General features: G+C 42.9%; 1 protein-coding gene across 2 annotated transcripts in view; it reads left to right on the top strand.

The window, feature by feature from the left end:
* Positions 1 to 2,646, top strand: part of LOC143281542 (ATP-binding cassette sub-family G member 5-like) — a 31,837-nt gene extending 29,191 nt beyond the window's left edge. For both annotated transcript variants that reach the window (XM_076586761.1, XM_076586760.1), the window contains exons 10-11: positions 621 to 748; positions 2,363 to 2,646. In XM_076586761.1, the coding sequence (XP_076442876.1) occupies positions 621 to 748; positions 2,363 to 2,523 (289 nt within the window). In that variant the 3' untranslated portion in view covers positions 2,524 to 2,646. The remainder of the gene's footprint in view (positions 1 to 620; positions 749 to 2,362) is intronic.
* The last annotated feature ends 22,865 nt before the right edge of the window (positions 2,647 to 25,511 follow it).

The following is a 25,511-nucleotide window of genomic DNA, read 5'->3' as shown; positions in this document are numbered from 1 at the left end:
TGTGCGTCTGTGTGTGTGTGTGTGTGTACTTGTAGGTATGCGTGTGTACGTGTGGGAGGAAAGGTGTGCGTGGGGGTGGGGTGTTAATGTGTGTGTGTGTGTGTGTGTTAGGCGTGGTGGTGATGGGAGGGGCGATGTATGGAAGCGAAGTGGGTGCGGTGGTGGATGGGGAATGTTAATGATGCTGACAGTGATCGTCATCATCGTCATCGTCGTGAATCATTGTTATAAAGCGCGTCAAAACATCACGCGCACACAGACACAGACACAGACACACACACACACACACACACATTCTCTCTCTCACTCTTTCACACACACACACACACACAAACACACACACACACACACACACACATTCTCTCTCTCTCTCTCTCTCTTTCACACACACACACAAACACACACACACACACACACACACACACACACACACACACACACACACACACACACACACACACACGCACGCGCGCTCAAATGAACACACAGAGACAAGCATGTACGCACGCATATATATTTGTATGTATGTATGTGTGTATGTATGTATGTTCGTGTGTGTGTATGTGTGCGTGCACGTGTGCGTGCGTGTGTGTTTGTTTGTCACACGCACACACACACAGGAGTCTGGAGAACATGCAGGTGTACCTACAGTACCTGAGCTGGGCCTCCATCCACAAGTATGCCAGTGAGATCGTGGTGGTCAACGAATTCCACAACCTCAACTTCACGTGTGACTCTCAGACACAGGGTACAGGGGTGGCACGGGAGAGAGAGAGAGAGAGAGAGAGACAGAGAGAGAGAGAGAGAGAGAGAGAGAGAGAGATGATTTATTCATATAGGCCACAGCCCCTTTGAAGGGGAATATACAGTAAAATGCTAAAGTCATACATTCAAAAGTCTTCATGATGTAACATATACATTTCTCCTTTTGAGTGCTTTATACAGATATGAGAGAGAGAGAGAGAGAGAGAGAGAGAGAGAGAGAGAGAGAGAGAGAGAATTCAGATCCAGCTCCAGATTCAGATGGTTAATTCATTGAAGACCCATAGCCCTTCGTACCCAGGAAGGCGGTAACATGGTGTAACATGTGTTACTATAACTGTGTGTGATAACACAATAGTACCAGTATCAGTATCAGTAGCTCAAGGAGGCGTCACTGCGTTCGGACAAATCCATATACGCTACACCACATCTGCCAAGCAGATGCCTGACCAGCAGCGTAACCCAACGCGCTTAGTCAGGCCTTGAGAGAAAAAAAAAAAAAAAGAAGAGGTAAATGAATATCTAATATATATGGAGAGAGAGAGAGAGAGAGAGAGAGAGAGAGAGAGAGTTAAAAAAAAATAAAAACCAAACTTATTATCACCAATTATTAACAATGAGGATACAAGTGTTTCTCTCAGTCAGAAGTGCTCTGTATGAATACAGAGCTAAACTATGCACAGTATCTTCATTATTTGATGACATCAGCACACAGAGAGAGTCAGAGACAGAGACAGAGACAGAGTTCGTGTTTCATGGCCTATGTAATGATGATGATGATGACGACGACGACGGTGATAATAACGATAATGATAATAATGAGTAGAATGATGATGATTACGAAGATGCTGCTGCTGCTGCTGCAGATGATGATGATGATGATAACAATAATGATAATAACAACAACTACAATGATAACAATAAATAATGATGATAATAATAATGATAACTGCGATAACAGTGACAACGAACGACGACGACGACGACAACAAAGAAGAAGAAGAAGACGAAGAAGAAGCTTTTTTATAAAGCCGAATCATGTGCAGAGACAAATCAAAGCGCGAACACACCAGTCATTTACACGGAATGCATCAGGGGTGAAAGATTTATAACCCCCCCCCAAATTTTTTTTATTAAGGATAAAAACAAAAACTGATTTCAAATCCTCGAGAAACAGTGAACAATAAAGAGGAAGCGACCGGGGGCTGGGGGAGTTGGGGGCGGGGGGATAGGGGGCCGGGGGGTGGGGGAGGGGGGGGCTATTTTGTAATGAAGTAGGTTTTATTCAGTGCCCAGAATTGAATGACCTGAGTTACAAAAGAGATCTGAAGAAGCGAAAGAAGGGGTTCATTCCATTTGTAAGGTCCATGAGACACAGAAAGAGCGGCGGCCGACTGTGGAATGTTTGGAACATCTGGGAACATCTGTCTGAGTTTGTTACATCTGTTGGTGGGTATGTGTTCTTGGGGGTGGGGACGAGGGACGGGTGGATGAGATGTGTGGCAAAGGAGAGGAGTGTGTGTGTGTGTGTGTGTGTGTGAATATTCTACCATGAATAAATGATTAAATATATAGATAACTAAATCAAAACTATTTCCAGGCTCTTGTATACCATATGGAGACATGTACCTCTCGGAGAGCTACCCCGGGGCCACGGACCATCTAACTCGCAACTTCGAGTGTCTGGTCGGCTGGCTGGTCTTCTTCCAGATCCTCTCCATCCTGTCCTTCAAGGTGTTCGGGCTGAAAGCCTTGGCCTGATTGGTTAAGATAACAACAAGATTCAAAAGCCTTGACCTGATTGGTTAAAATAACAACCACGAACAAAACCCTTGACCTGATTGGTTTAAAACAAACAAAGAACAAATAAAACTTCTGGCTCGCTTTCCCTTCCCCCCCCCCCCCCCCCCCCCCAATTCGATAGGGTTACTAATTTCAAGACTGAATAAATCCATTTTGAATATTGTCTCTTTTTTTCTAAAATCATTTTCACTCTTATGTGGTAGACATACAGATAGACTATTATTGCTGAGTAGTAAGTTTAAGTTCGTATGTTTGAATGTTGCTGATTTTCGCCCAGGGTGAGGAGCAGACATTTATGTGTGTATGCGCTAGTGCGTGTGTGTGTGTGTGTGTGTGTATTTGTGTGTGTGTGTGTGTGTGTGTGTGTGTGTGTGTGTGTAAGTGCAGGAGTAAAAGAATGTCGAAACACAGAAAGTAATCGGGTGAGTTTGTTAGCTCCTTTGGCGCATTAAGACAAATATTACCATGTTGAGGAATTTCATGTTTGTACACGCAAACTGTTTCCTAGATATCATGCCTTCGACTCTCATTATGGCTTTGTGCCGCGCCGATAATCACGTGATTATGATCAAAGGTCATTACGCACATTCATTGCATTTCAGTGAATCACACACACACACACACACACACACACACATACACGCACGCACACACACACACACACACACACACACACACACACACACACACACACACCATCTGTTCGTTTAAACTCAGAAACTGTTTCTCACGATATACAACCCAGAAATGTCTGTTTCTGTTTCTTCCCTGGTTGAAAGTCTTTTTGACTCACTTGTGTAAAAAAAGGTGAGTCTGTGTTATAAACCAGTGTTCGGTTGTGTGTGTGTGTGTGTGTGTGTGTGTGTGTGTGTGTGTGTGTGTGTGTACTTTGTCTGCCAATACTAGATTTGCTTAAGTATAGTAGGAAAAAAAATCTTCACAGTCATAGCGATGATAGATTGTAAGTCTCCCGAATTAAACCGTATTTCCGGATCATCTATGGTTTATTTCGTTGAGGCTCGTTCCGGATTCCGAAAACACCATATCACCGCTTCCCAGTTGCCAGAACATAGGTTATGCTTGGTAAGACGACGGCATGACCTTGTTTTTCTTGTTCGCAAGTAAAAGAAAAGAAATGCAAATTCTGGACAGAACACATGCATTGAAACTAAATACACCATCAACGTGTTTACTGCATATGAATAATCTGACGTGGACACTGAATTAACAAGAATGAACATAAAAGAAAAAATTGAATTGACCATTTCACTCATTTTCGGTTGGCCTTGTCTGGGCTGGTCTGGGCTGATCTTTTTTTCTTTTTTTTCTTCTTGATATTAGTTAAAAGAAAAGAAATACAAATTCTGGACAGAACACATACAGTGACACAGACCACATCATCGACGTGTTTACTGCATACGAATATTTTAAAGTAGATACTGAATTAACTAGAATGAACATTGAAGAGAAATTGAATCGACCTTGTCGTAGTTTCCCCGGCGAGTGTAACTAAGCCTGTCGAACATCTATGTAGATCCAGAGAAAATGGCTAAATGTTGTGGTGTGCTTGAGGCGATGGCAACGTCTCTTTTACCACGGACTCAAAAGAATTTCTGAAATGCCCGAGATATACCAAAATGATATGATTTAAACGGCATTATCACCTCGAGTACAGTTCAGATTTATCATGCTAAAATCAACAGCGTGATTTGATATTATCTTTTAACGTCATTTGTAGATGCAGGTTAGCACTGCGTGTAAAAGCGTTGACCCTCGCCCGAACATGCTTGGTTCGAATCTGCTTTCCAGATAGCATGCAAACGTTTTTAAAACGCTTTATTTTGGTTCACTTGGTTTTAAGTGGTTTACTGGTTCTAGGAAAATGTTTAAAAACGCTTTTAAAACGTTGCCATCAAAACCATAGCAAGGGAAACAAATCTCCCTTGGAATCGTTTCACAGAATATTTTAAAAACGTTTTTAAGACGTTTCATTTTGGTTCACTTGGTTTTAAGTGGTTTACTGGTTCTAGGATTTTTTTTTTTTATTGATTTTTTTTTTATAAAGTTTTTAAAAAGTTATTGTCAAAACCATAGCAAGGGAAACAAATCTCAATTGGAAACGTTTCACAGGATATTTTAAAAACGTTTTTAAAACATTTTATTTTGGTTCACTTGGTTTTAAGTGGCCAGTTTACTGGTTCCAGGAAAATGTTTAAAAAACGTTTTTAAAACGTTATCACCAAAACCATAGCAAGGGAAACAAATCTCCCTTTGAAACGTTTCACAGGATATGTTTTAAAAACGTTTTTTAAAATGTTTGCATGCTATCTGGGTTTATGGCGGTTTTTTTTTTTTTTTTTTTTTTTTTTTTTAAACCTGAAGCTTTGTAATATCAATTACGGAACACATTTTAACCTTCTTTTTTTTTTTAAGATTTGATTTGTGTGTGTGTGTGTGTGTGTGTGTGTGTGTGTGTGTGTGTGTGTGTCTTTTTTTTAAGAGTGTATCACAAGTGAGTCTTGAAGGCCTTGCCTCTCTTACTTTTTCAAAAAAAATTCAGTTCTCTTCTTTTAATCCAGGTTTATATCTGTGCGTGTTCAGCAACTATCAATGCAAGAAAGCTTGGGATTTCATGAGGCTGGAGTGAATACATGACTTAATCCAGATGTGGAGTTCATACATTATTTTTATTCATCCTCTTCTTTCTTTTCCTTTCACATCTCTTTCTATCTTTTTTTCTTTCTTTTCCTTCTGTGTGTGTGTGTGTGTGTGTGTGTGTGCACGTTGATGAGGTTGGGGGGACTAGACTGAGGTGGTGAGTGAATGCGTACACGCGCGAAAGCCAAATAAAAGAACACATTTACTCACTGTTGTATTCATTTCATTTTACCTAATTCTTAACCCATTAAAGGTTATTTTCAGTCGTCGTCTTCTTATGCCTCTTGAAACATTACCTCGTTGCACCTGTTCTGAATACTGAGACAATAAATATAAAACATCACACACACACACACACATACACACACACACACACACACACACACACACACACACACACACACACACACACACACTCCATCGCAACCTTTACTCCCTCCCATTCTCATTAATCCCTTTTATTGCGATTCGGATAAGTTATCAGAAATGTGTCAGTGAGTATTAACGCGGAAAGCGAGATGGGGCCCTTTCAAGGTTACGCCGGCCAACGAAGTATGTTCCTGTCCAACGTTAGATCTCTACCCAACAAAACTGACAAACTCACATATAACATTCAGACGAGGAGAGACTACAAAGAGTACTCTGTGTTTTGATTCACTGAAACATGGCTTAACCCGGTCATCCCCGACAGTGCCGTTCAACCACCATGCTTCACTGTACACAGAGCTAAGCGTTCTGCTTCCTCTGGCAAGCAAAGGGGCGGTGGTGTGTGTTTCTTCGTGAAGACACGCTGGTGCTCCGATGTCAAATGCTATCGCACCCAATGTGTTCTATCCCCACTGTTGTACTCACTATTCACACATGACTGTGCAACTCGAAATGAATGTAACACCATGGTCAAGTTTGCTGATGATACTACTCAAGAAGGGCTGATTACGAACAGTGATGAGTCAAAATATAGGGAAGAAGTACTGGAACTTGTCAGCTGGTGTGATCAAAACAACTTAGAACTCATCGTATCAAAAACAAAAGAATTAGTTTTAGATTTCAGGAAGACCAGATCTGACCCCTTACCACTTGTCATTAAAGACAAGCAAGTAATCATCATAAGCGAATTTAAATTTCTCGGACTGATCATTTCCAACAATTTGAAATGGGAGAAAAATACGGAAAAAAATTGTTAAGAAAGCACAACAGCGCCTGTACTTTCTTCGGCGCCTCAAAAAGTTCGGAATTAAAAAGGAAATCATAGTTGATTTCCACTGAGCAGTCATTGAAAGTGTGCTAATCTTCGCTATTACTGTTTGGTACGGTAACATTTCCAAGCCAGAAGTTGCAGCCCTTAACAGAATCGTAAAAACTGCCACCAAGATTACCGGGGCTGACCTATCTTCTCTAGAAGACATATATTATAAGTGGCTACTCAGAAAAGCAAAATCAATCAGCCAGGACGAATCACATTCAGCTTTTGGGATTTTCGTGATGCTCCCCTCTGGTCGACGGTACAGAAGTATAAGGACGAGAACCAATCGCTTCGCCAATAGCTTTTTCCCCAAAGCAGTCAATGCCCTGTCTTTCGAACAAATCCAGTATTATAAATAGAATTGTGCAATCAGCAACAGTCTACCTGAAGATCTAGCCATCAGCCCCATCCACATGTAATATGCGGCTTCTGTTCAAACGTGTGTGTGTGCATGTGTGAGTATGCACAAGTTTTTAGATTGATATGCACTTGTATGTATCCTAACTTCTACTGTATCTGTGTTTGTGTACGATTTTCGATTTATGTTCGTACCTTGTCATGTACTATCCCCACCAATATTCCTTGAGACCCCGGTACACTTGGTAATAAAGACATTCTATTCTACCCTGTTCTAAACAAATAAACAAACGAATGTCCTTGCTACATTCATTAAAAGCTTTGGAGACAGCGGAATTATGTTACGGGAGGCAACCCAATGACGCTCCAGTTCAACATGTTTGAACGAAACTTCCTCCCTTTACCTACACACACACACACACACACACACACTCCTCTCTCTCTCTCTCTCTCTCTCTCTCTCTCTCTCACCCCCTCCTCACTGTGCCTCTATGTGTGTGTGTGTGTGTGTGTGTGTGTTGTTTGTTACGGGTCGTTTATATATAAGGAGAACAATTCTCTTCTTTGGGGTTTATTTAGCATTTTTTGTTGTTCTCTTTCGAGAATCATACCCCTGTGGATTATTTTCATGGAGTGGTGCCAGCAAGTCCAGGATTTATCTTGTTACACACACACACACACACACACACACACACACACATATATATATATATATATATATATATATATATATATATATATTTCCTTTCCTGTCTAAGGATCTGCACAGAAGGAGAAGACCCTACTCAGAAGGCAAGAACTTCTGGGGGTTCCTTTAAGACATCGGAGAAAGTATTTTTCAAGCCAGAGAACATACTAAAATCAACGATGAAGGAAGAAGGAAAATTAAGACACACTGCAAGATTTTTTTTTAGAAGACAAAAAAAAGTATTTCGTCACTCTCCGTCTGGCACGCGTCAAGACATGACGTCAGGATCTTTTTGTGTCATCCATCCTGTTTTCAGTTCCCATTTGCCTGTGTTCGTGTTTGTTCATTTTCGTCTGTTTTTTTTTTCTGGTATCTTTGTCAGTGTTTTTCTCAAGGCCTGACTAAGCGCGTTGGGTTACGCTGCTGGTCAGGCAACTGTTTTGCAGATGTGGTGTAGCGTATATGGATTTGTCCGAACGCAGTGACGCATCCTTGAGCTACTGATACTGATACATCATACAGTGGGGTGGTTTTTGTTGTTGTTGTGGTTTGAACGTCTCCACCTTTTCTGTTCGGCACTAGTTTGGGTTTCGGAAGACGTGGTCTCCAGCTCACCATCGACAGAATGCCGCGGCCAACGAGGGAGGAGGAAGAGAGAGTGAACAGAGAGATCAAAAACACTCGAAAGAGGCTGCTTTCGCAAATGCTGTTTGGTTACAAGAATGTATTCGCGATCGCCCCGAAGCCCTCGATAACCGAGGCAACCGCCTGGAGACCCAAGTACACCGACCCAAAGAGGGCCTACAGAAACAGCAACGCTGACCACTGGGCCAAGAAGCGCGTTGATGCCAGCGTCATTGCTGCTCGGAACCATCTTCGCGAACAGTCCGCCAAAGAGGGAACTTCCGACAGCTTGACGGCACGTGAAAAGAGTGCCTGTGGATCTGAGCTGATCGTGCAGCCTTTTATCTGGTCCGCGGACAAGATTACCTGTATGCATGGGCGGAGCTTCCCCGATATGGTCATAGCAAGCCTGATGCCTGATCTGCCGGGGAACCTCAGCCTGGAGAGATCCAAGCGCAACAGCGAGATGGTGAAGAATCTGCCCAAAAACATCTACCATCAGAAGGCTCTGGATCCGGCCAACAACATTTATTGGATCACAAACTTTCAGGACAAGACGAGGAGGCTTTCTAAAGGCAAGAACAGAAACGATTTACCCATTTGATTCAGATCAGTCAGGCCCATCGGTTCAACGTGACATGACTCAGAAAGATACGGAAACACAGGAAAAGCAGAAATAATTTTTCCATCGGATACACATAAACAGGTCAATATTGGGCCACTGTCCTCACAGCCTCTCACTTACAGTGAGTCGTCTGTGGGGCTCGCCAATGTTCTCACGCGCTGAAAATGCAGAAACGCATGCTTTTCAGAGTACCAGTATTCATTCATTCACCAAGAATTTGAAACTGAAATCATAAGGAAAATCCGGAAAGGTTCGCACCTTTGATCCAGATAACGCTGACATTGCTGACAATGTCGGTGTAGGCATGTCATCCCGATCCCAATTCCGTTGTGACCTGAAAATGGAATGCCTGAAAAAGAACTGCCCAAGTCCCAGACTTTGGTCGAATCACTGATTCGGTTTCTTTCTTTCTTCCTTTCTTTCCTTCTTTCTCTCTGGAATACTTTTTCAGCAGAATGTCAAGTGGATTAAGAACTTTTTTTTCTTGTTTATACCTTTTTAGTTTCTTATTCATTTGTAGTCAGTTTATTCAGTCAGTTGTTTAAAGAATCATTTTCTAGATGTCCAAGTTGGTAATTTATAGGAAATTACTCGAATTACACAAACTCCACTTTAAAGAGTTGGGAGAAAACCCAAGACCTTAGGCTATGATTGAAACTGAGAATAATGATCCAAAAGATATTTTTAAGCCGGCATAACATTGCTGAAACAGAAACGAAGAATGAATTGCATGATATTGCGTAAAATATCTTGACTATGAATACTTTTCGACATATTCAGGAATACTATTTATATATTTATAGATATATATGAATAAACATATTTAACCATGCATACATAGATGTGTGTGTGTGTGTGTGTGTTCGATCAAACCTATATGCCAGGAGTGAGTGCATTACGAATTACGAGCGGAGACCGACAGAAACAAACTGCAAAAGATTAGCCAGCTGACATGGGCATGCGAACATTTTTTTTTTTTTTTTATTTTTTTTTAACACAACCTTATTTCTACAATTACAGCGTCTTGATCTTTAAATATATATATATATATATATATATTCTCCTTCCCCCTCCCCTCCCCATCCCACCCCCCGTGACTGTCTCGTGACAGGTGCCCCTACTGTCCAGCCGGTATCTGTGCGGGGTGAGAACAGTGTGTGTTGACGTTGGGCAGTTCCGGGCTGTCACTGGTAAGATTCAACACCCAAGTGGGACCGGACCTTATCTCTCTCCGACCTGGGCTTCCAGGAAGTCTTGGCGTCTGTGACCCTTGGGGATGGGCTTACAGGGTGGCTGGCGTCCAAACGGATTTTCCCAATCCTACCCAGACTAAAGATTCGCCCCTTTACTAGGATATGCTGGGCTACATGAAGAACCAGGGCTGGTCCCTGGCACTCTCCTCCAGCCCCCACCCCCCACCCCCAATCCCCCACCCTGGTCTCAGCCCAGCTCCAATCTCAGTGACCTCCTATAAGTTGGACCTTTTGTCCCATCTTGCCCACCCGCTGTTCCCGTTTCGCCTGTTCCGGGACTCCATCTCTAAAGCGCACACACGCGCTCGTGATCGAGCGAGCGCGGACACACACACACACACACACACACGCACACACACACACACGCACGCACACACACGCACGAAAGAAAGCACACACGTACACACACACACACACATTGTTTGCTTTTTAAAACAGAGAGAGAGAAAGAGCAACTGAATACATACACATACACGAACTGGGAATAGGCGAACCTGGATCACGAAATGAGTGACAGGCGAATCGGAAATAGGCGAATTGGGATAAGCCCACAAATCACGCAACCCATACAAGTATGGAATCTCCAAGACAAGCACGCTTTTCCGCAGCGTGACACGGGACTAAGCTGACTGGACTGTATTGTGCTTTAGCCAAAACTCCATTGTTTTCACTGTGCACACTAATCAATAATTGTTTCATCATTAACTTTTGCCAGTGTCGTTTTTGCATTTGAAGTACAATTCTTTCAGTGTAATGTACAAACACAGAGGTTACGTATGTCAAGTAAAATTCTCGCCAACGATTAGGCCTACCTGTATTTTTTCCAGCTCAGATCTCGAATATTCGATCTAAATACTACATCTAAATTATCATTCTCAGTTTCGACCTGCTATCCAGCATCAGTTTCTATGGTTTGCCGCCTTGGTCAAAAGAGGCTATCTATGTATGCATGTTTTACACGCTCTCTCTCTCTCTCTCTCTCTCTCTCTCTATCTATCTATCTATCTATCTATCTTGCGCGCGCGTGTGTGTGTGTGTGTGTGTCCCCTCTTCCATTCCTTCTCTTTCTACCAATATTACTTTCTCAGATGACGTGTATGATCTTTTATTTGATGTGTGTGTGTGTGTGTGTGTGTAAGTATCCATACCAATCAATCAATATTTTTTATATGAAAGAGTCTTTTATATAACATATTTTTATATATCTTATTTGATGTTTTTGTTTCTTCTTCTTGTTGTTTTTTTTTCTCTCTCTCTCTCTCTCTTTCCCAGTTCCGGATTTTACTTTCTTCCGCTATAATATGCTCATGATTGAGAAATATTTCTTCTTTGCTTAGTAGTCATTTCCCCACTTCGCTTGCACCTGTTATGCGGGGTTTCTATAAAATGTTATATTTTTCGTGAAAGCCTGCCCAGCTGAGAATCATTGTCCTGCAACTTTGTGCAAAACAGCTCTGAGTTTTTAACTCTGGACCAGGTCGCAGTCGCCTGATGTTTATATTGCAGTTCGCTGGATCTTTTGCCATTTAGCACATTTTCCCGCCAAGCAGAACGGGAAGTAAAGGTGACCGATTTGACCCGAAAATGACTGGTGTGTTGAGACATTTCCGTAAACGACTGCCTGCCTGAACCTGTCATTTCTGTAGGTATGCATGTCTGAAAATTGGAGTCATTTTCGGAAATGACCGATTTCCCCGCTAATGACACATAGCGATACCGATAGGTCACACAATCATTAGTCACACAATGAAAATAGAGACCAGTGTAGACAATCCATGAAAAAAAAAAGATTAACAGACCGCCGTGGCGATGTGGTTAGCGTCGCTGATTGATGGCTGGACCCAGGTTCGATTCCCAGCGGAGGTTTTTTTGTTTTTGTTTGTTGTTGTTGTTGTTGCTGTTGTTTGGTGCGCGGCCGGCTCCTACCCAGTCTTAAAGTGTGCTCTGAGCTTGAATGGGAAGACTGGGACAAGTATCACCCACTTCACAGTTGCGTCTTTGAGTGTGTTGCTCAAATATCCTGATCAGCACTGAAAGTGTCTGTACCTCTCGGGCCTGATTAATTCCGGGATATTATTACGAAACGGATACAGTACAGCCTTGTTACGTAGTCCCAAACCTAAAATGGACCTTCATAGTACATCGTCATCATCATTATCGTCATTCTCCTCTTCCTTCATCATCAATATTTTAAAAGATGGTCTCGAATTATGCGGCCTATCATGCCCTGCTCTAAACGTGACCTCAGCTTCGATCCCCCTCCACTTCCGTGCTTTGGGTGAGTCATGTAAAGGTCTTCAGTGTCGGCAGATTCATGAGGGACTGTCGTTGGAGGGACGTGGCGGCGGTCTCAACTCTGGGGGTATTTATTGTCGCCAGCAGGGAGCTTAGTAGGTGGGCTTAATTCACAGCAGGCACTACTGAACACCACCGAAGTGACTAAGACCTATTAGCCGGTTGTTTCTACATGCCCCATCGATCGACTGCTGACCTTGATGAACTGGATCACACACTACAAAATATTTCTGGGACTGACGGGCAAAACAGATCCTCTTTGTAGGCGATTTCAACTGCCCAGACATTGACTGGAGTAACTCAGCAGTATCTGCCGGTGCCCAGGATTGCCACAGACAGCAACGACTATTGGATTTTCCATGTCAGCTGGTCTCTCCCAAATCCATGATGAACCCACAAGATTAGACAAGACCATTGACCTGGTATTCGACTCCAATCCTTCCCTTGCCAAAATTTCCAAAACTATCCCAGGACTCTCAGATCATGAAGCAGTAGTGACTGACCTGGACACACAACCCCAAAGGATAAAGGAGAAACCCTGGAAACACTACATGTACTCCAAGGCTAACTGGGATGACCTGAATACCGACCTAAGTCAGCTAGAGACTGAGCTGAAGTCCATGCAGGAAGCAGGGTCTGATAAAAATGAACTCTGGATAGAGTTAAAAAGAAAACCGTACCAGCTACAGAAAAACATATCCCTTCTAGGCTGGAAAAACAAAGCAGCAATTTACCATGGATAGATAGGAAGGTCAAGAGAATACTTAGAAAAAGAGGCCTATAAGAAAGCCATGAAATTAAATAACTGGTCCAACTACCGCTTCCCTTGGAAAGAGAGTCGCCGAGCACTGAGAAGAGCAGAGTGGAAATACATCAATGAAACCGTTGAAGCAGGCTTCAAAGGGAGAACCCGAAGCCCTTCTGAAGATACATCAAAGGCAGACGGCAAGACAACACAGGTGTATCAGCCCTGAAAAAAGGAAACACCCTGTATAGCCACAGCTACTCCAAGGCAAACATCCTTCTTGATCAGTTCAAGTCTGTATTCACTCGAGATCATGAGAAACCATCTCCCTCAGTGGAGGGCCTAGCTCAACCCAGCATTGAAGATCTCAACATTACAACAGACGGAATTGTTAAACTCCTAAAGAACATAAACCCCTCCAAGGCCTGCGGCCCAGACGGAATCCCATCCCAAATCCTGAAAACTTGCGCGGACACCATTTCCCCGTCACTCTCTATTATATTCCAACAGTCGATAACCACTGGAGTCCTCCCCATAGACTGGCTGTCAGCAAACATTTCAAGGGTGTTCTAGAAAGGCGACAGGAAAAGAGCAGAAAACTACCGACCAGTGTCCATGACCTCTGTAGCGTGCAAACTGCTAGAACACATTATCTGCTGCCACCTCCATAGACACCTCGAAAAATACAACATACTGACCGACAGAAACTACGGGTTTAAGAAAGGCTACTCGTGTGAAACCCAGTTGCTCACCACCATGCATGATCTTTTCAAATCGCATGATGCAAACATCCAAACAGACGTAGTAATCCTGGATTTCAGTAAGGCGTTCGACACTGTACCACACGACACACTGCTACACAAGCTGAATCACTACGGGATCAGAGGACCCACCCATACATGGATCAAGAACTTCCTGGCCCGACGTAAAATAAGAGTGATCCTTGAGGGAGAGCAATCTGAGGAAACAGAGGTGATATCAGGTGTTACCCAAGGTACAGTACTGGGCCCTTTACTCTTCCTGTGATACATAAATAACTTGCCGCAATCCACAAAATCAACAGTACGCCTTTTCGCGGATGACTGCCTCCTGTACCGAGAAATCCACTCCTCCCAAGACCATTATCACCCTAAAGAAAGACCTGGATAGTCTGGAAGTACGGGCAAGAGACTGGGGAATTCGATTTAATGCACAGAAATGCTACATTCTATCCAGCACAGGAAAATCTACATACTTTTATAGACTAAATGGAATCGCACTACAAGTTCAACAAAACCCATATCTGGGAGTACAGACCTCAAACTACCGGAAATGGACTGGCACATCACAAACATTTGCAAAAGAGCCAACTGCTCACTCAGCTTTCTCAGACGTAACCTGAGGAATTGCCTCCCCCCCCCCCCCCTCCCCCGAAAGCCGTCGAATGGCATACATCTCTCTTGTCCGTTCAACGCTGGAGTATGGAGCAGCAGTCTGGGACCCCCACCTCAAAAAGGACATCGACAGGCTTGAGAGAGTCCAACACCAGGCCGCCAGATTCGTTACCAGGGACTGCAGATCAAGGGATCCAGGCTGCGTGATGCAAATGCTACAAAAAAAAAAAAAATATTACCACCTTTAGAGGATCGTCGCAAAATCATACGACTTACTACAATGTTTAGGATTGTTGACAATCAAATACCGGCCTTACCACCAAGAAAGTTCTTGACACCTGCAAGCAAGACCAGCAGAAGATCCAAGCCTACATTTTATAAAGACCGTAATATGGACAACATAGTAGAAAGAAAAACTTTCAATAACAGCAAGGGCTTTGTCATTACATTCTGCAGGACAGACCAGCTAAAGAACTCTTTTTTTTCTTTTTAAAAAAAACAAAACAATATCGGAATGGAATCAGCTGGAAGGAGTTGTGAGTGTAGGGACGACCGCAGCATTCAAAGCGGCCATCAAAAGACCCCTGCCAGCTACTGTTTCCCATCAATAACAGTAGTAGTAGTAGTAGTTGGTGTTTGTGTGTGTGTGTGTGTGTGTGTGTGTGTGTGTTTACATGCACTCTCCCAAGTTCCGTTGTGACGATGGCCATATTGGCCTCTACGACGTATACATCCTGATCCTGATAATCAGTGCAAGCAATATGAGAATGGAACGGAAGCAAGCAAACACGTTGTACTAGTGTTAGTTGTGTGTGTAGAGGGTGGATGTATCCCGGCGGTTTGAATGAGCAGACAAGAGGCGTTATATGAACTGGCAAGAGATCTTTGGCGCTGGCTGGTGATGTCATGTGTTGAAGCATGGAGCGCCACAGGGTTCAGCCTTGGATCCAGATTTATTTGCTCTGTGCACAACCTCTCAGTAGTGCCATTCTTCTGTCGGGTCATTCGCACCATTTCTTTGCAGATGATTCCCAGATTCAAAACTCTACTTTTCAACGCTATTAAAGACTGTGTTGAGGATGTGGCTTATGGCTATTGTTATACGGTTTTAAGTATTGCCATACAGCGTATGGGTGTTATGTGTTGTGATATGAAGTGTGTATCATTAAGGTATTGTGATGCATGATATGTATGATGAGTGTTGTTTGCTATAGTTTTATATGTGTATGAACAAACAAACAAACAAAAACAACAACAACAAAAAACAACTAGTATTTGGTTGCTTGTATTCAGAGTATTAATTACATGTAAGATTTCGTTTTAGTGTTTAAACGCATGCTTTACAGGTCGGTTTTTACAATGTACAACGTAACTGAGCATGTTTCACACGAGAAGGTGCCATATATAAGCGCTTTGATTTTTGTCTCTGCACAAGATTCAGCGCTATATGAATACCATTATTATTATTATTGTTATCTTTGGACCATAACATTACAACTTTTTTTTTCTGGCTCATGTGTGTATTTACATAAAACTTAATTACGTCAAGCAATAACCCAATATTTCGTGTGTGTGTCTGTGTCTGTATCTGTGTGTGAGAGAGTGCGTGCGTGCGTGCATCAGTTGTTTGATGTTAGCGCTTCCTTCTATATTATGCCAATGTCTCCCTCTTTTAATGGGTTTTTTTTTTTTTTTCCAATGCTCTGCATCTTTCCCCACCACACACACACATGCGCACACACACACACACACACACACACACACACACACACACACACACACACACACCATGTATTAAATTGTGAGCCATGAATGCTTCGCCTCTTGTTCGATATTTTGAACCTGCGCCCTAAGATTCTTCAAATGAGATTAACATGACAAAGATTTCAGTGAAACATAAATCATATTGGTTCATGCTGTATTTTTGACATAATTAAATCACCACAAATCAGTTATGCAGAGACATACATATTTCTAATTTTTACAATATACAGTCTTCGTAAAACTTAATATGGTACAACTGAAGAAGTTCATGTACTGACTGCACAAAATTTGCGTAACTTACAGGGTAGATTTTTTTTCCCAGAACAGTCACATAGTTTGGAACCAAAGCATGAGGATTACATCACTTTTGATCTGTGACGAGTGTGCGCCCAGAAATGACGTCAGTATCAATTTGTGTCATTCTGTTTCCGTTCCTTCAGTGTTAGTTTCTGTTCGGTTCCTTCCTTTTTTTCAGCTTTTTCTGTTGTTGTTTTTTTTGTTTTGTTTTTTTAAACTTCTTCGACCTTTTCTGTTCGGCAGCACCTTGGCTTCAGAGAAAACGTCTACAATTTCCAGCTCACCACAGAATGGCGCGACCAACGAGGGAAGAGGAAGAGAAAGTGGACAGAGAGATCCGAAAAATCAGGAAGAAGTTGTCCGATAAGGAGCTGAAGAAATACAGACAGCAGTTTAAGGAAGTCGTGAGACAGGAACAGAGGCTGACAGAATTCACCTCCTGGAAACCCAGATACACCGACCCAAAGAGAGCCTACAATGATAGCATCACTGACCACTGGGCCAAGAAGCGGGTCGAGGCCAACGTCGTTGCTGCTCGCCACCGTCTTCGCGAACAGTCCGCCAAAGAGGGAACTTCCGGGTGGGACGAGAGTGCCGGTGGATCTAAGCTGTCGACAGGGCATCCCGTTATCTGGTCCACGGACCAGGTGTGTGTGCAAGAGCAGAGCTTCCCCGAGATGGTCAAGGCAAGCCTGATGCCTGACCTCCCCGGGGACCTCAACCTGGAGAGGTCCAAACGCCACAGCAAGGCCTTGAAGGACCTGCCCAACAACCCTTACCATTACAACGCGCTTGATCCGTACTACAGGTACTGGATCACCAAAGACAAGGATGCTTCGTGGAAGCTGTCAACAGGCCCGGACAGAAACGATCTGCCCATTTGATCCTGATCAAAGTCAATAGCATTTCGTTCAACATGACATGAAAGATACGGAAACACGAGAAAAACAGAAATATGCTTTCTGTCCATTGGATCCATGTCACAGGTATAAGGCCACTATCCTTAGCCACTCACTTACAGTGAAGCTCAGCAGTGAAGATATTTGCAACACAGGAATAATGTAAACGGTGTTGTCTCTTTTTTTCTTCTTCAGAGTACTAGTATTCATTCAACAAGGGTTTTAACACTGAAATCACATGTAAACGGTGTTGTCTCTTTTTTTTTTCTTCAGAGTACTAGTATTCATTCAACAAGGGTTTTAACACTGAAATCACATGTAAACGGTGTTGTCTCTTTTTTTCTTCTTCAGAGTACTAGTATTAATTCAACAAGGGTTTTAACACTGAAATCACATGTAAACGGTGTTGTCTCTCTTTTTTTTTCTTCAGAGTACTAGTATTCATTCAACAAGGGTTTTAACACTGAAATCACATGTAAACGGTGTTGTCTCTTTTTTTTTTTCTTCAGAGTACTAGTATTCATTCAACAAGGGTTTTAACACTGAAATCACATGTAAAGTCAGGAACGGTTTGTACTTGTGATCTGGACAACACACCTACATTGCCGACAGTCAATGAAGACATGACATCCAGTCCCCTGCAGGTCCCCTCCAGATCCCCTCCAGGTCCCCTCCAGATCCCCTGCAGGTCCCCTCCAGATCCCCTCCAGATCCCCTGCAGGTCCCCTCCAGATCCCCTCCAGATCCCCAGCAGGTCCCCTCCAGATCCCCTCCAGATCCCCTCCAGGTCCCCTCCAGATCCCCTCCAGGTCCCCTCCAGGTCCCCTCCAGATCCCCTGCAGGTCCCCTCCAGATCCCCTCCAGATCCCCAGCAGGTCCCCTCCAGATCCCCTCCAGATCCCCTCCAGGTCCCCTCCAGATCCCCTCCAGGTCCCCTCCAGGTCCCCTCCAGATCCCCTCCAGGTCCCCTCCAGATACCCTCCAGGTCCCCTGCAGGTCCCCTCCAGATCCCCTCCAGATCCCCAGCAGGTCCCCTCCAGATCCCCTCCAGATCCCCTCCAGGTCCCCTCCAGATCCCCTCCAGGTCCCCTCCAGGTCCCCTCCAGATCCCCTCCAGGTCCCCTCCAGATACCCTCCAGGTCCCCTGCAGGTCCCCTCCAGATCCCCTCCAGGTCCCCTCCAGATCCCCTCCAGATCCCCTCCAGGTCCCCTCCAGATCCCCTCCAGGTCCCCTCCAGGTCCCCTCCAGATCCCCTCCAGATCCCCTCCAGGTCCCCTCCAGATCCCCTCCAGATCCCCTGCAGGTCCCCTCCAGGTCCCCTCCAGATCCCCTCTTCCTCTTCGTCCTGAAAATGTGATGATGGTGGTGACCCTGAACCAGTAGTCTGCCCGTGTGCCAGTAATTGGTCGAGTTATCGATTCAGTTTCTTTTTCTTTTTCTGTCCCTTTCTTTATGGAGATTATGTTTAAATCTCAGTGTCTAGTGGATTAAGGACTTTTGTTTCTTTTTTTTCTTTTTTTTTTTGTCTTTTTCTTCATTTCTTATTTATTCTATCTATTCATTGCCATTTCATTCAGTTCAATCAGTGTTTAATAGCATCGTCAAGCAACGGATGGATTTTCTAGTCGTTCAGTTTATACTGGTAATTTATTGGAAGTAACTCTGATTATTTAAATTCCATTTTAGATTTTAGAATTCGACACAATCTTCATACCTTTAGTTATCAAATAAGCTGAAAATAATGACCCAAAAGATACAGGCTCGATTTTTAGTCGGCATTGCATGGCTAAGATGCAATTCAGTTCAGTTTTAGTGCAATTCAGTTGTTCAAGGAGGTGTCACAGCGTTCGGACAAATCCATATGCGCCACACCATATCTGCCAAGCAGATGTCTGACCATCAGCGTAACACAACGCGCTTAGTCAGGCCTTGGGGGAAAATAAAACAAGTTAAATAGTAATAAAAAAAAAATTATCAATTAATAAACAAATAACAAAAAAATAGCAAATGAAATAAAAATAGGGAAAAAAAATACCTATAGCAGGAATTTATTTTCAAGCGAATTGTAAATGACAAACCGGCCCAAAATGGTGCGGTTAGTGCCGTTATGAGTTCAAATATTGAGTCATTGTTTTCGATGAGTGAGAACACACACACACACACACACACACACACACACACACACACACACACACACACACACACACACACACACGCACGCACACAGAGATGCAACAAATATTCAGTCTTACAGATATGAAAGCACAAAAAAAATTACACAGGCCCAATACTACACACAAAAGCACATGAGTGCCAATACATAAACTCAATAAGATCTCTTTGCTGGAGGCGCGGGGGCAGGGGGGCGGGGGGTAACTAAAACCGTTAACTAAAACTTAGCTATAACGCCACGGTGTTCAAATTGATAAAACTAATCTTGCACGCTAACTATATTTATACCTTCGTCTGGTTTGTATGAGATGGGTTTTTAAGCCAAGTGATGCTCCTCGTATGAGCGCCGAAATATTTAGAATTACTATATATGAAATGTGTATGTGTATAAACAATATTAAGCAAACAATGTGTACTTATGATTATATACATTTACACATTACATGTGTGTGTTACTGTGTGTGCCTTGTGAGTGTGTGTGTGTGTGTGTGTGTGTGTGTGTGTGTGTGTGTGTGTGTGTGTGTGTGTGTGTGTGTGTGTGTGTGTGTGTGTGCACGAACAAAAACCAATATGCCAGAAAGGCAGTGGAATCATCATCGCTTTCAAGTTGAAACTGACTGAATGTAGGCCTTGCGAAGATGACAGGTTTGCGACACACACACACACACACACACACACACACACACACACACACACACACACACACACACACTTTTTTTCTTTCTTTTTTTTTTTATCTCTCTCTCTCTACAGTATCTTGATCTTTTAACATCCCTGCGGGATGCTCAGTGGAGGGAGAAAAAACATTAGCAGGTCTGCCCATATGTTGACCTAGGAGATCAGAAAATGTCCCTCCCTTAATCCACCAGACACCTATACAAGATTTGAACCCAGGACCCTCAGAGTGAAAGCTCAATATTTTAACCAGTCCGTGCCTTGTTTATTATTCTATAGAATCACCAGCTTCCTCGGGCAAACCACACAGCACAAGACCGTGAAACAGTTTTTTAGTTTCAATATCGGACAAATCCATATGCACTATATGGGTAGATGTCTGATTAGCAGCATAACCCAACGCGCTTAGGCCTTGAGTGTGTGCATGTTATTTGTTTACCTATCAGAATGGACATCTGCCACAGAATTTTGCCATAGAACAACATTCTCGTTGCTATGGGTTCTTTTCTTCTTTTTTTTTTCGTGTGCCAAATGCGTGCTGCACACTGGACCTCGGTTTGTCGCTTCATCCGAATGACTAGACGCTCAGTTTGATTTTCCAGTCAAACTTGGGAGAAAAGGCGACAGCGGGATTAGAACCCACACTCTCACGGACTCTCTGTATTGGCAGATGAGCGTCTTAACCCTTCTGCCACCGTTCCACTTAATTAACGTGAAACAGTAAACTTGGATCCTTTTTGACTCACTTGTGTAAACAAAGTGAGTCTATGTTTTAACCCAGTGTTCGGTTGTCTGTGTGTGTGTGTGTGTGTGTGTGTGTGTGTGTGTGTCCGTGTGTCTCTGTGTCTGTGTGTCCGTGGTAAACTTTAACATTGACATTTTCTCTGCAAATACTTTGTCAGTTGACACCAAATTTGGCATAAAAATAGGAAAAATTCAGTTCTTTCCAGTCATCTTGTTTAAAACAATATTGCACCTCTGGGATGGGCACAAAATTTTTTTAAAAAGAAGCCTAATTATATGCAAACTGCATTTACTGTTGTATCTATATTTTTTGTATTCTCTAAACTTGGCACTTCGACCTCTTATTCTGACACAACAAGAGGAGTCATTATTATCATTTTTTGTTCAAACTGGAACTTCTTTTGCTAAGCATGGAAGTTTTATTTATTTTGCAAACGTTTTGGTGCAGATAGTAAAAAAGGGAAATTACTCTGTAATTAATGCTAGGGGACTTAATTTATCACAAGTGAGTCTTGAAGGCCTTGCCTCTCTTGTTTTCTTTATAGCTTGCATCCAACTCGATAACGGAGAAAAATGATCACCGTCTGTGTTCAATCTTCTTAATGTAAATGCTGTGTTATTGACATACAGCTGCTTCTTCCTCTTTCTTTACTGTGAGGGGCAGTGGCTTTCAAAGGAAAGTGATCAGTCAGCAACACTGCATAATAGTGGAGTGATGGCCTAGAGGTAACGCGTCCGCCTTGGAAGCGAGAGAATCCGAGTGCGCTGGTTCGAATCATGGTTCAGCTGCCGATATTTTCTCCCCCTCCACTAGACCTTGAGTGGTGGTCTGGACGCTAGTCATTCGGATGAGACGATAAACCGAGGTCCCGTGTGCAGCATGCATTTAGCGCACGTAAAAGAACCCACGGCAACAAAAGGGTTGTTCCTGGCAAAATTCTGTAGAAAAATCCACTTCGATAGGAAAAACAAATAAAACTACACGCAGGAAAAAATACAAAAAAATGGGTGGCGCTGTAGTGTAGCGACGCGCTCTCCCTGGGGAGAGCACCCCGAATTTCACACAGAGAAATCTGATGTGATAAAAAGAAATACAAATACAAATACAAATATAGCCTGTCCGTCAGTCTGCAGCAGAAGTTGTTCATTTATTCGTTTTATGAAACTCGAGTTGTCTGTGCTAAGTGCTTAGTTTGAGCCATAACTTTTCGTGCATTATCTGTGCTAAGTCTGTAGTGGTGCTATTTGTCATCCAGTCATTGCTAGTCCGGAGTGCTATATATTCTCATTCTTTGTGCTATGTTAGTCTTTACGTGTCTGTGGATTTCTGTCTCTGCCGCCACCGAACGAGTGGAGGAAGGGATGTGGGGCGGAGGTAATCAGTCAGTTAATGATGCCAGGCTCAGACATGTACTGTAATAGACAAACACATCCTCATCGACGTCACCGCCACAACCTCTGTCCGCCACCATTAGTCATGTTATGGCGGGGGTGGGTGGGGGGGGAATGGTGATGAAGGGGGGGATAGCAGAGACAGATTTGCTCGTCAATTATCGGATGCCCATTGTGGTGGTGGTGGTGGGTGGCACTAAGTCCGGCAGCGTGTGTGGGCTGACCAGCAGTGAATGAGTCCCTTAATCTGCTGCTATTCACGTCCAACAATGGGTGAGTGAGTCATCTTTGCCGCCCGCGCATTCTTGTGACGACGTGGAGTCCACCTACATGGGTTTCCTAAAAGGAAAAAAAAGAAAAAAAAAAACAAAAAAAAAACGGGATTCTTGTGGCAGGTATCGTCGTCGGCAACAACGTATGTTTTGTTACTCGTCAGGAATTCGCGTCCCTGGAGTCGTGACAGTGGGTTTTTTGGGGGTTTTTTTTTGGGGGTGCGGGGGGGGGGGGGGGGGGGTGCGTGGGGGTGGCGGATTTTGTTTCTTCCACGTAATCATTCCGATCATGAAAAAGGTGGGCGTTAGAGACACCACGAGAATGTATGAATAGTATCAGTGGTCTGGCCATTAAGTCGGGTCTTCATCCGCCGCTGATGCTTCTGCTGCTGCCGAGTATAGCTAGCAACGTGATTGGTATCGACCCATGTACGTCATGTTCTGTTCCGTGATTAGAACCATGCTTAGTTTTAGTTCTCTCTCTGTCCCTGCCTCGTGCCATTAGCCTATTCGTATCGATACAAATAGGTCTGTCGATCCAGTGTGTAACAACGTCGTGTTTTTGTTTCCTGGAATCAAGAAGGTGCGTCTACTTGTTCTGCCTGTGCTAATACATGCAGCACTTAGCTGTGTCGGCCGGATTCGTAACCCTCGTGTTGTTGTCCTTGAACTTAGCAGCGGTTTTAACTGGCCTCTTTATTGAAAGTGTTTTATTCCTTACGGCACTTCAGGGGTCAGGTGTGTGTGTGTGTGTGTGTGTGTGTGTGTGTGTGTGTGTGTGTGTGTGTGTGTGTGTGTGTGTGTGTGTGTGTGAAGTCAAGTCAAGTCAAGTCAAGTCAAGATTTTATTTCATGATGGTAAATTGAATGAACAACAATTGCTTTTTTTTTGCTTTTTTTCTTTCTTACATCAAGTCATTAATGAAAGAAAAAGTATATATACATTTAAAGGAAAGAGAGAGAGAAAGAGAGAGAGAGAGAGAAGAAACAAGCAGATGAAAGGCAACAACAACAACAAAATGCATATATATATAAGAATATTGCGATAATGAAATTCACAGTTGCATTTCTATTTCACACACACACACACACACACACACACACACACACACACACACACACACACACACACACACACACACACACACACACACACACACACACACACACAAATGAACAGAAATGCTCGGACATAAATACACCATGCCCATCCCATCCCATCCATGTGCACTTATTCCTTCAAATAATACGAAATCCTTGCCAACACAAGCATATGCAAAACATTTCACTATTAATAAAAGAAGTATCAAACTAATAGATCAAGAATTGTTTTACTGTGTATCCTTTTCAATGAGTTGATTGCGTGTGTGTGTGCGTGTGTGTGTGTGTGTGTGTGTGTGTGAGTGTGTGTGTGTTCGTGTGTGTGTGTGTGTGTGTGTGTGTGTGTGTGTGTGTGTGTGTGATGTGTGTGATGTGTGTGTGTGTGTGTGTGTGAATGTGTGTGTGTGTGTGTCCAAGAGAGACATAATATATAGCCTGTAAAATCAGGACAGTAAGATAGTGAGATAGTGCATGGGCACACGAGGGTAAAAAAAAACTGTCCTCTCTCTCTCTCTCTCTCTCTCTCTCTCTCTCTCTCTCTCTCTCTCTCTCTCTCTCTCTCTGTCTCTGTCTCTGTCTCTGTCATGTTTTTCAACGACGAAGTAATACTTCCACACACACACACACACACACACACACACACACACACACACACACACACACACACACACACAAACACTAACACATTTAAGATTCGACATTAAATATCCTGTCATCCTTACTTGAGTACGGAAGATTAAAATTACAATTATTAAGTTAACATTACAACTGATGAAAATAACAAAAGTGTTAAAAACAACGACGACAACAAAAACAAAGAAAAACAAGAGAGAATGAGGACTGCTTTTTTTGTTTTTTCTTTTTTTTTTGTTTTTTGTATTAGATATGATAGGTGATTTGTGATTATTGCTTCAGTCTAAATTTGAACTACGAAATAGCATTTGTGCGCGTGAATTGAGAAATATATTTTGCCCTCTCTTTTTTTTTTCTTTTCTTTTTTTCCGCTGATAATTCATCACTATGAAACATGCGTTTGTTACTTTGTTGCAAAGCATCATTGAATCCAGGTACCATCAAAAACTCATGTTTTTCAACGACGAAGTAAAACTTCGACAAAAGCAGTCTTTGTTGCTATCATTTCTGATTCCCATTTACAGTCAGTTGAGACCAGTATCAGGTATGATTCGTCTCATGTTGTTAGTCCAGTCGCCTACAATCTCCTCCTGTGTACAAAATCAAATAACATGTAATGAATATTTCAGTGAAGATAGTTTGTCAACATGACCTGACGCGAGCCGAGACAAGACAAAAATCTAGTTAATGAATCGCAGTTTCAAGTTATTAAGGGTTGTATGTGGATATGATATTATTCCAGTTACACCGCAGATTAAATGATTCACGGTCGACTTCTTTTTAGGCAAAATAAATGTCTTCTTTTTTCCCCATCTGTACAGATTTCACGCCAGTACAACACACACACACACACACACACACACACACACACACACACACCACTGACACACGCACGCACGCACTCACACGCGCACGCACGCACACACACACACACACACACACACACACACACACACACACACACACACACACACACACACACACAGATTAGACTTCTACAACAAAATTAAAAGAAACGATTATCAAATTGAGAATTATCTAACTGATAAAATCGATCCTGCTCACAAACAAGCTCTTTGTCAACTCAGAATAAGCGCACATTATTTAAATATCGAACGAGGAAGATATGCAAACAT

Source organism: Babylonia areolata, chromosome 4, assembly GCF_041734735.1.
Source record: "Babylonia areolata isolate BAREFJ2019XMU chromosome 4, ASM4173473v1, whole genome shotgun sequence".
Classification (NCBI taxonomy): Eukaryota; Metazoa; Mollusca; class Gastropoda; order Neogastropoda; family Buccinidae; genus Babylonia; species Babylonia areolata.
Note: the sequence above shows the minus strand (reverse complement) of the source record. Positions and strands in the feature narration are given on the sequence as shown.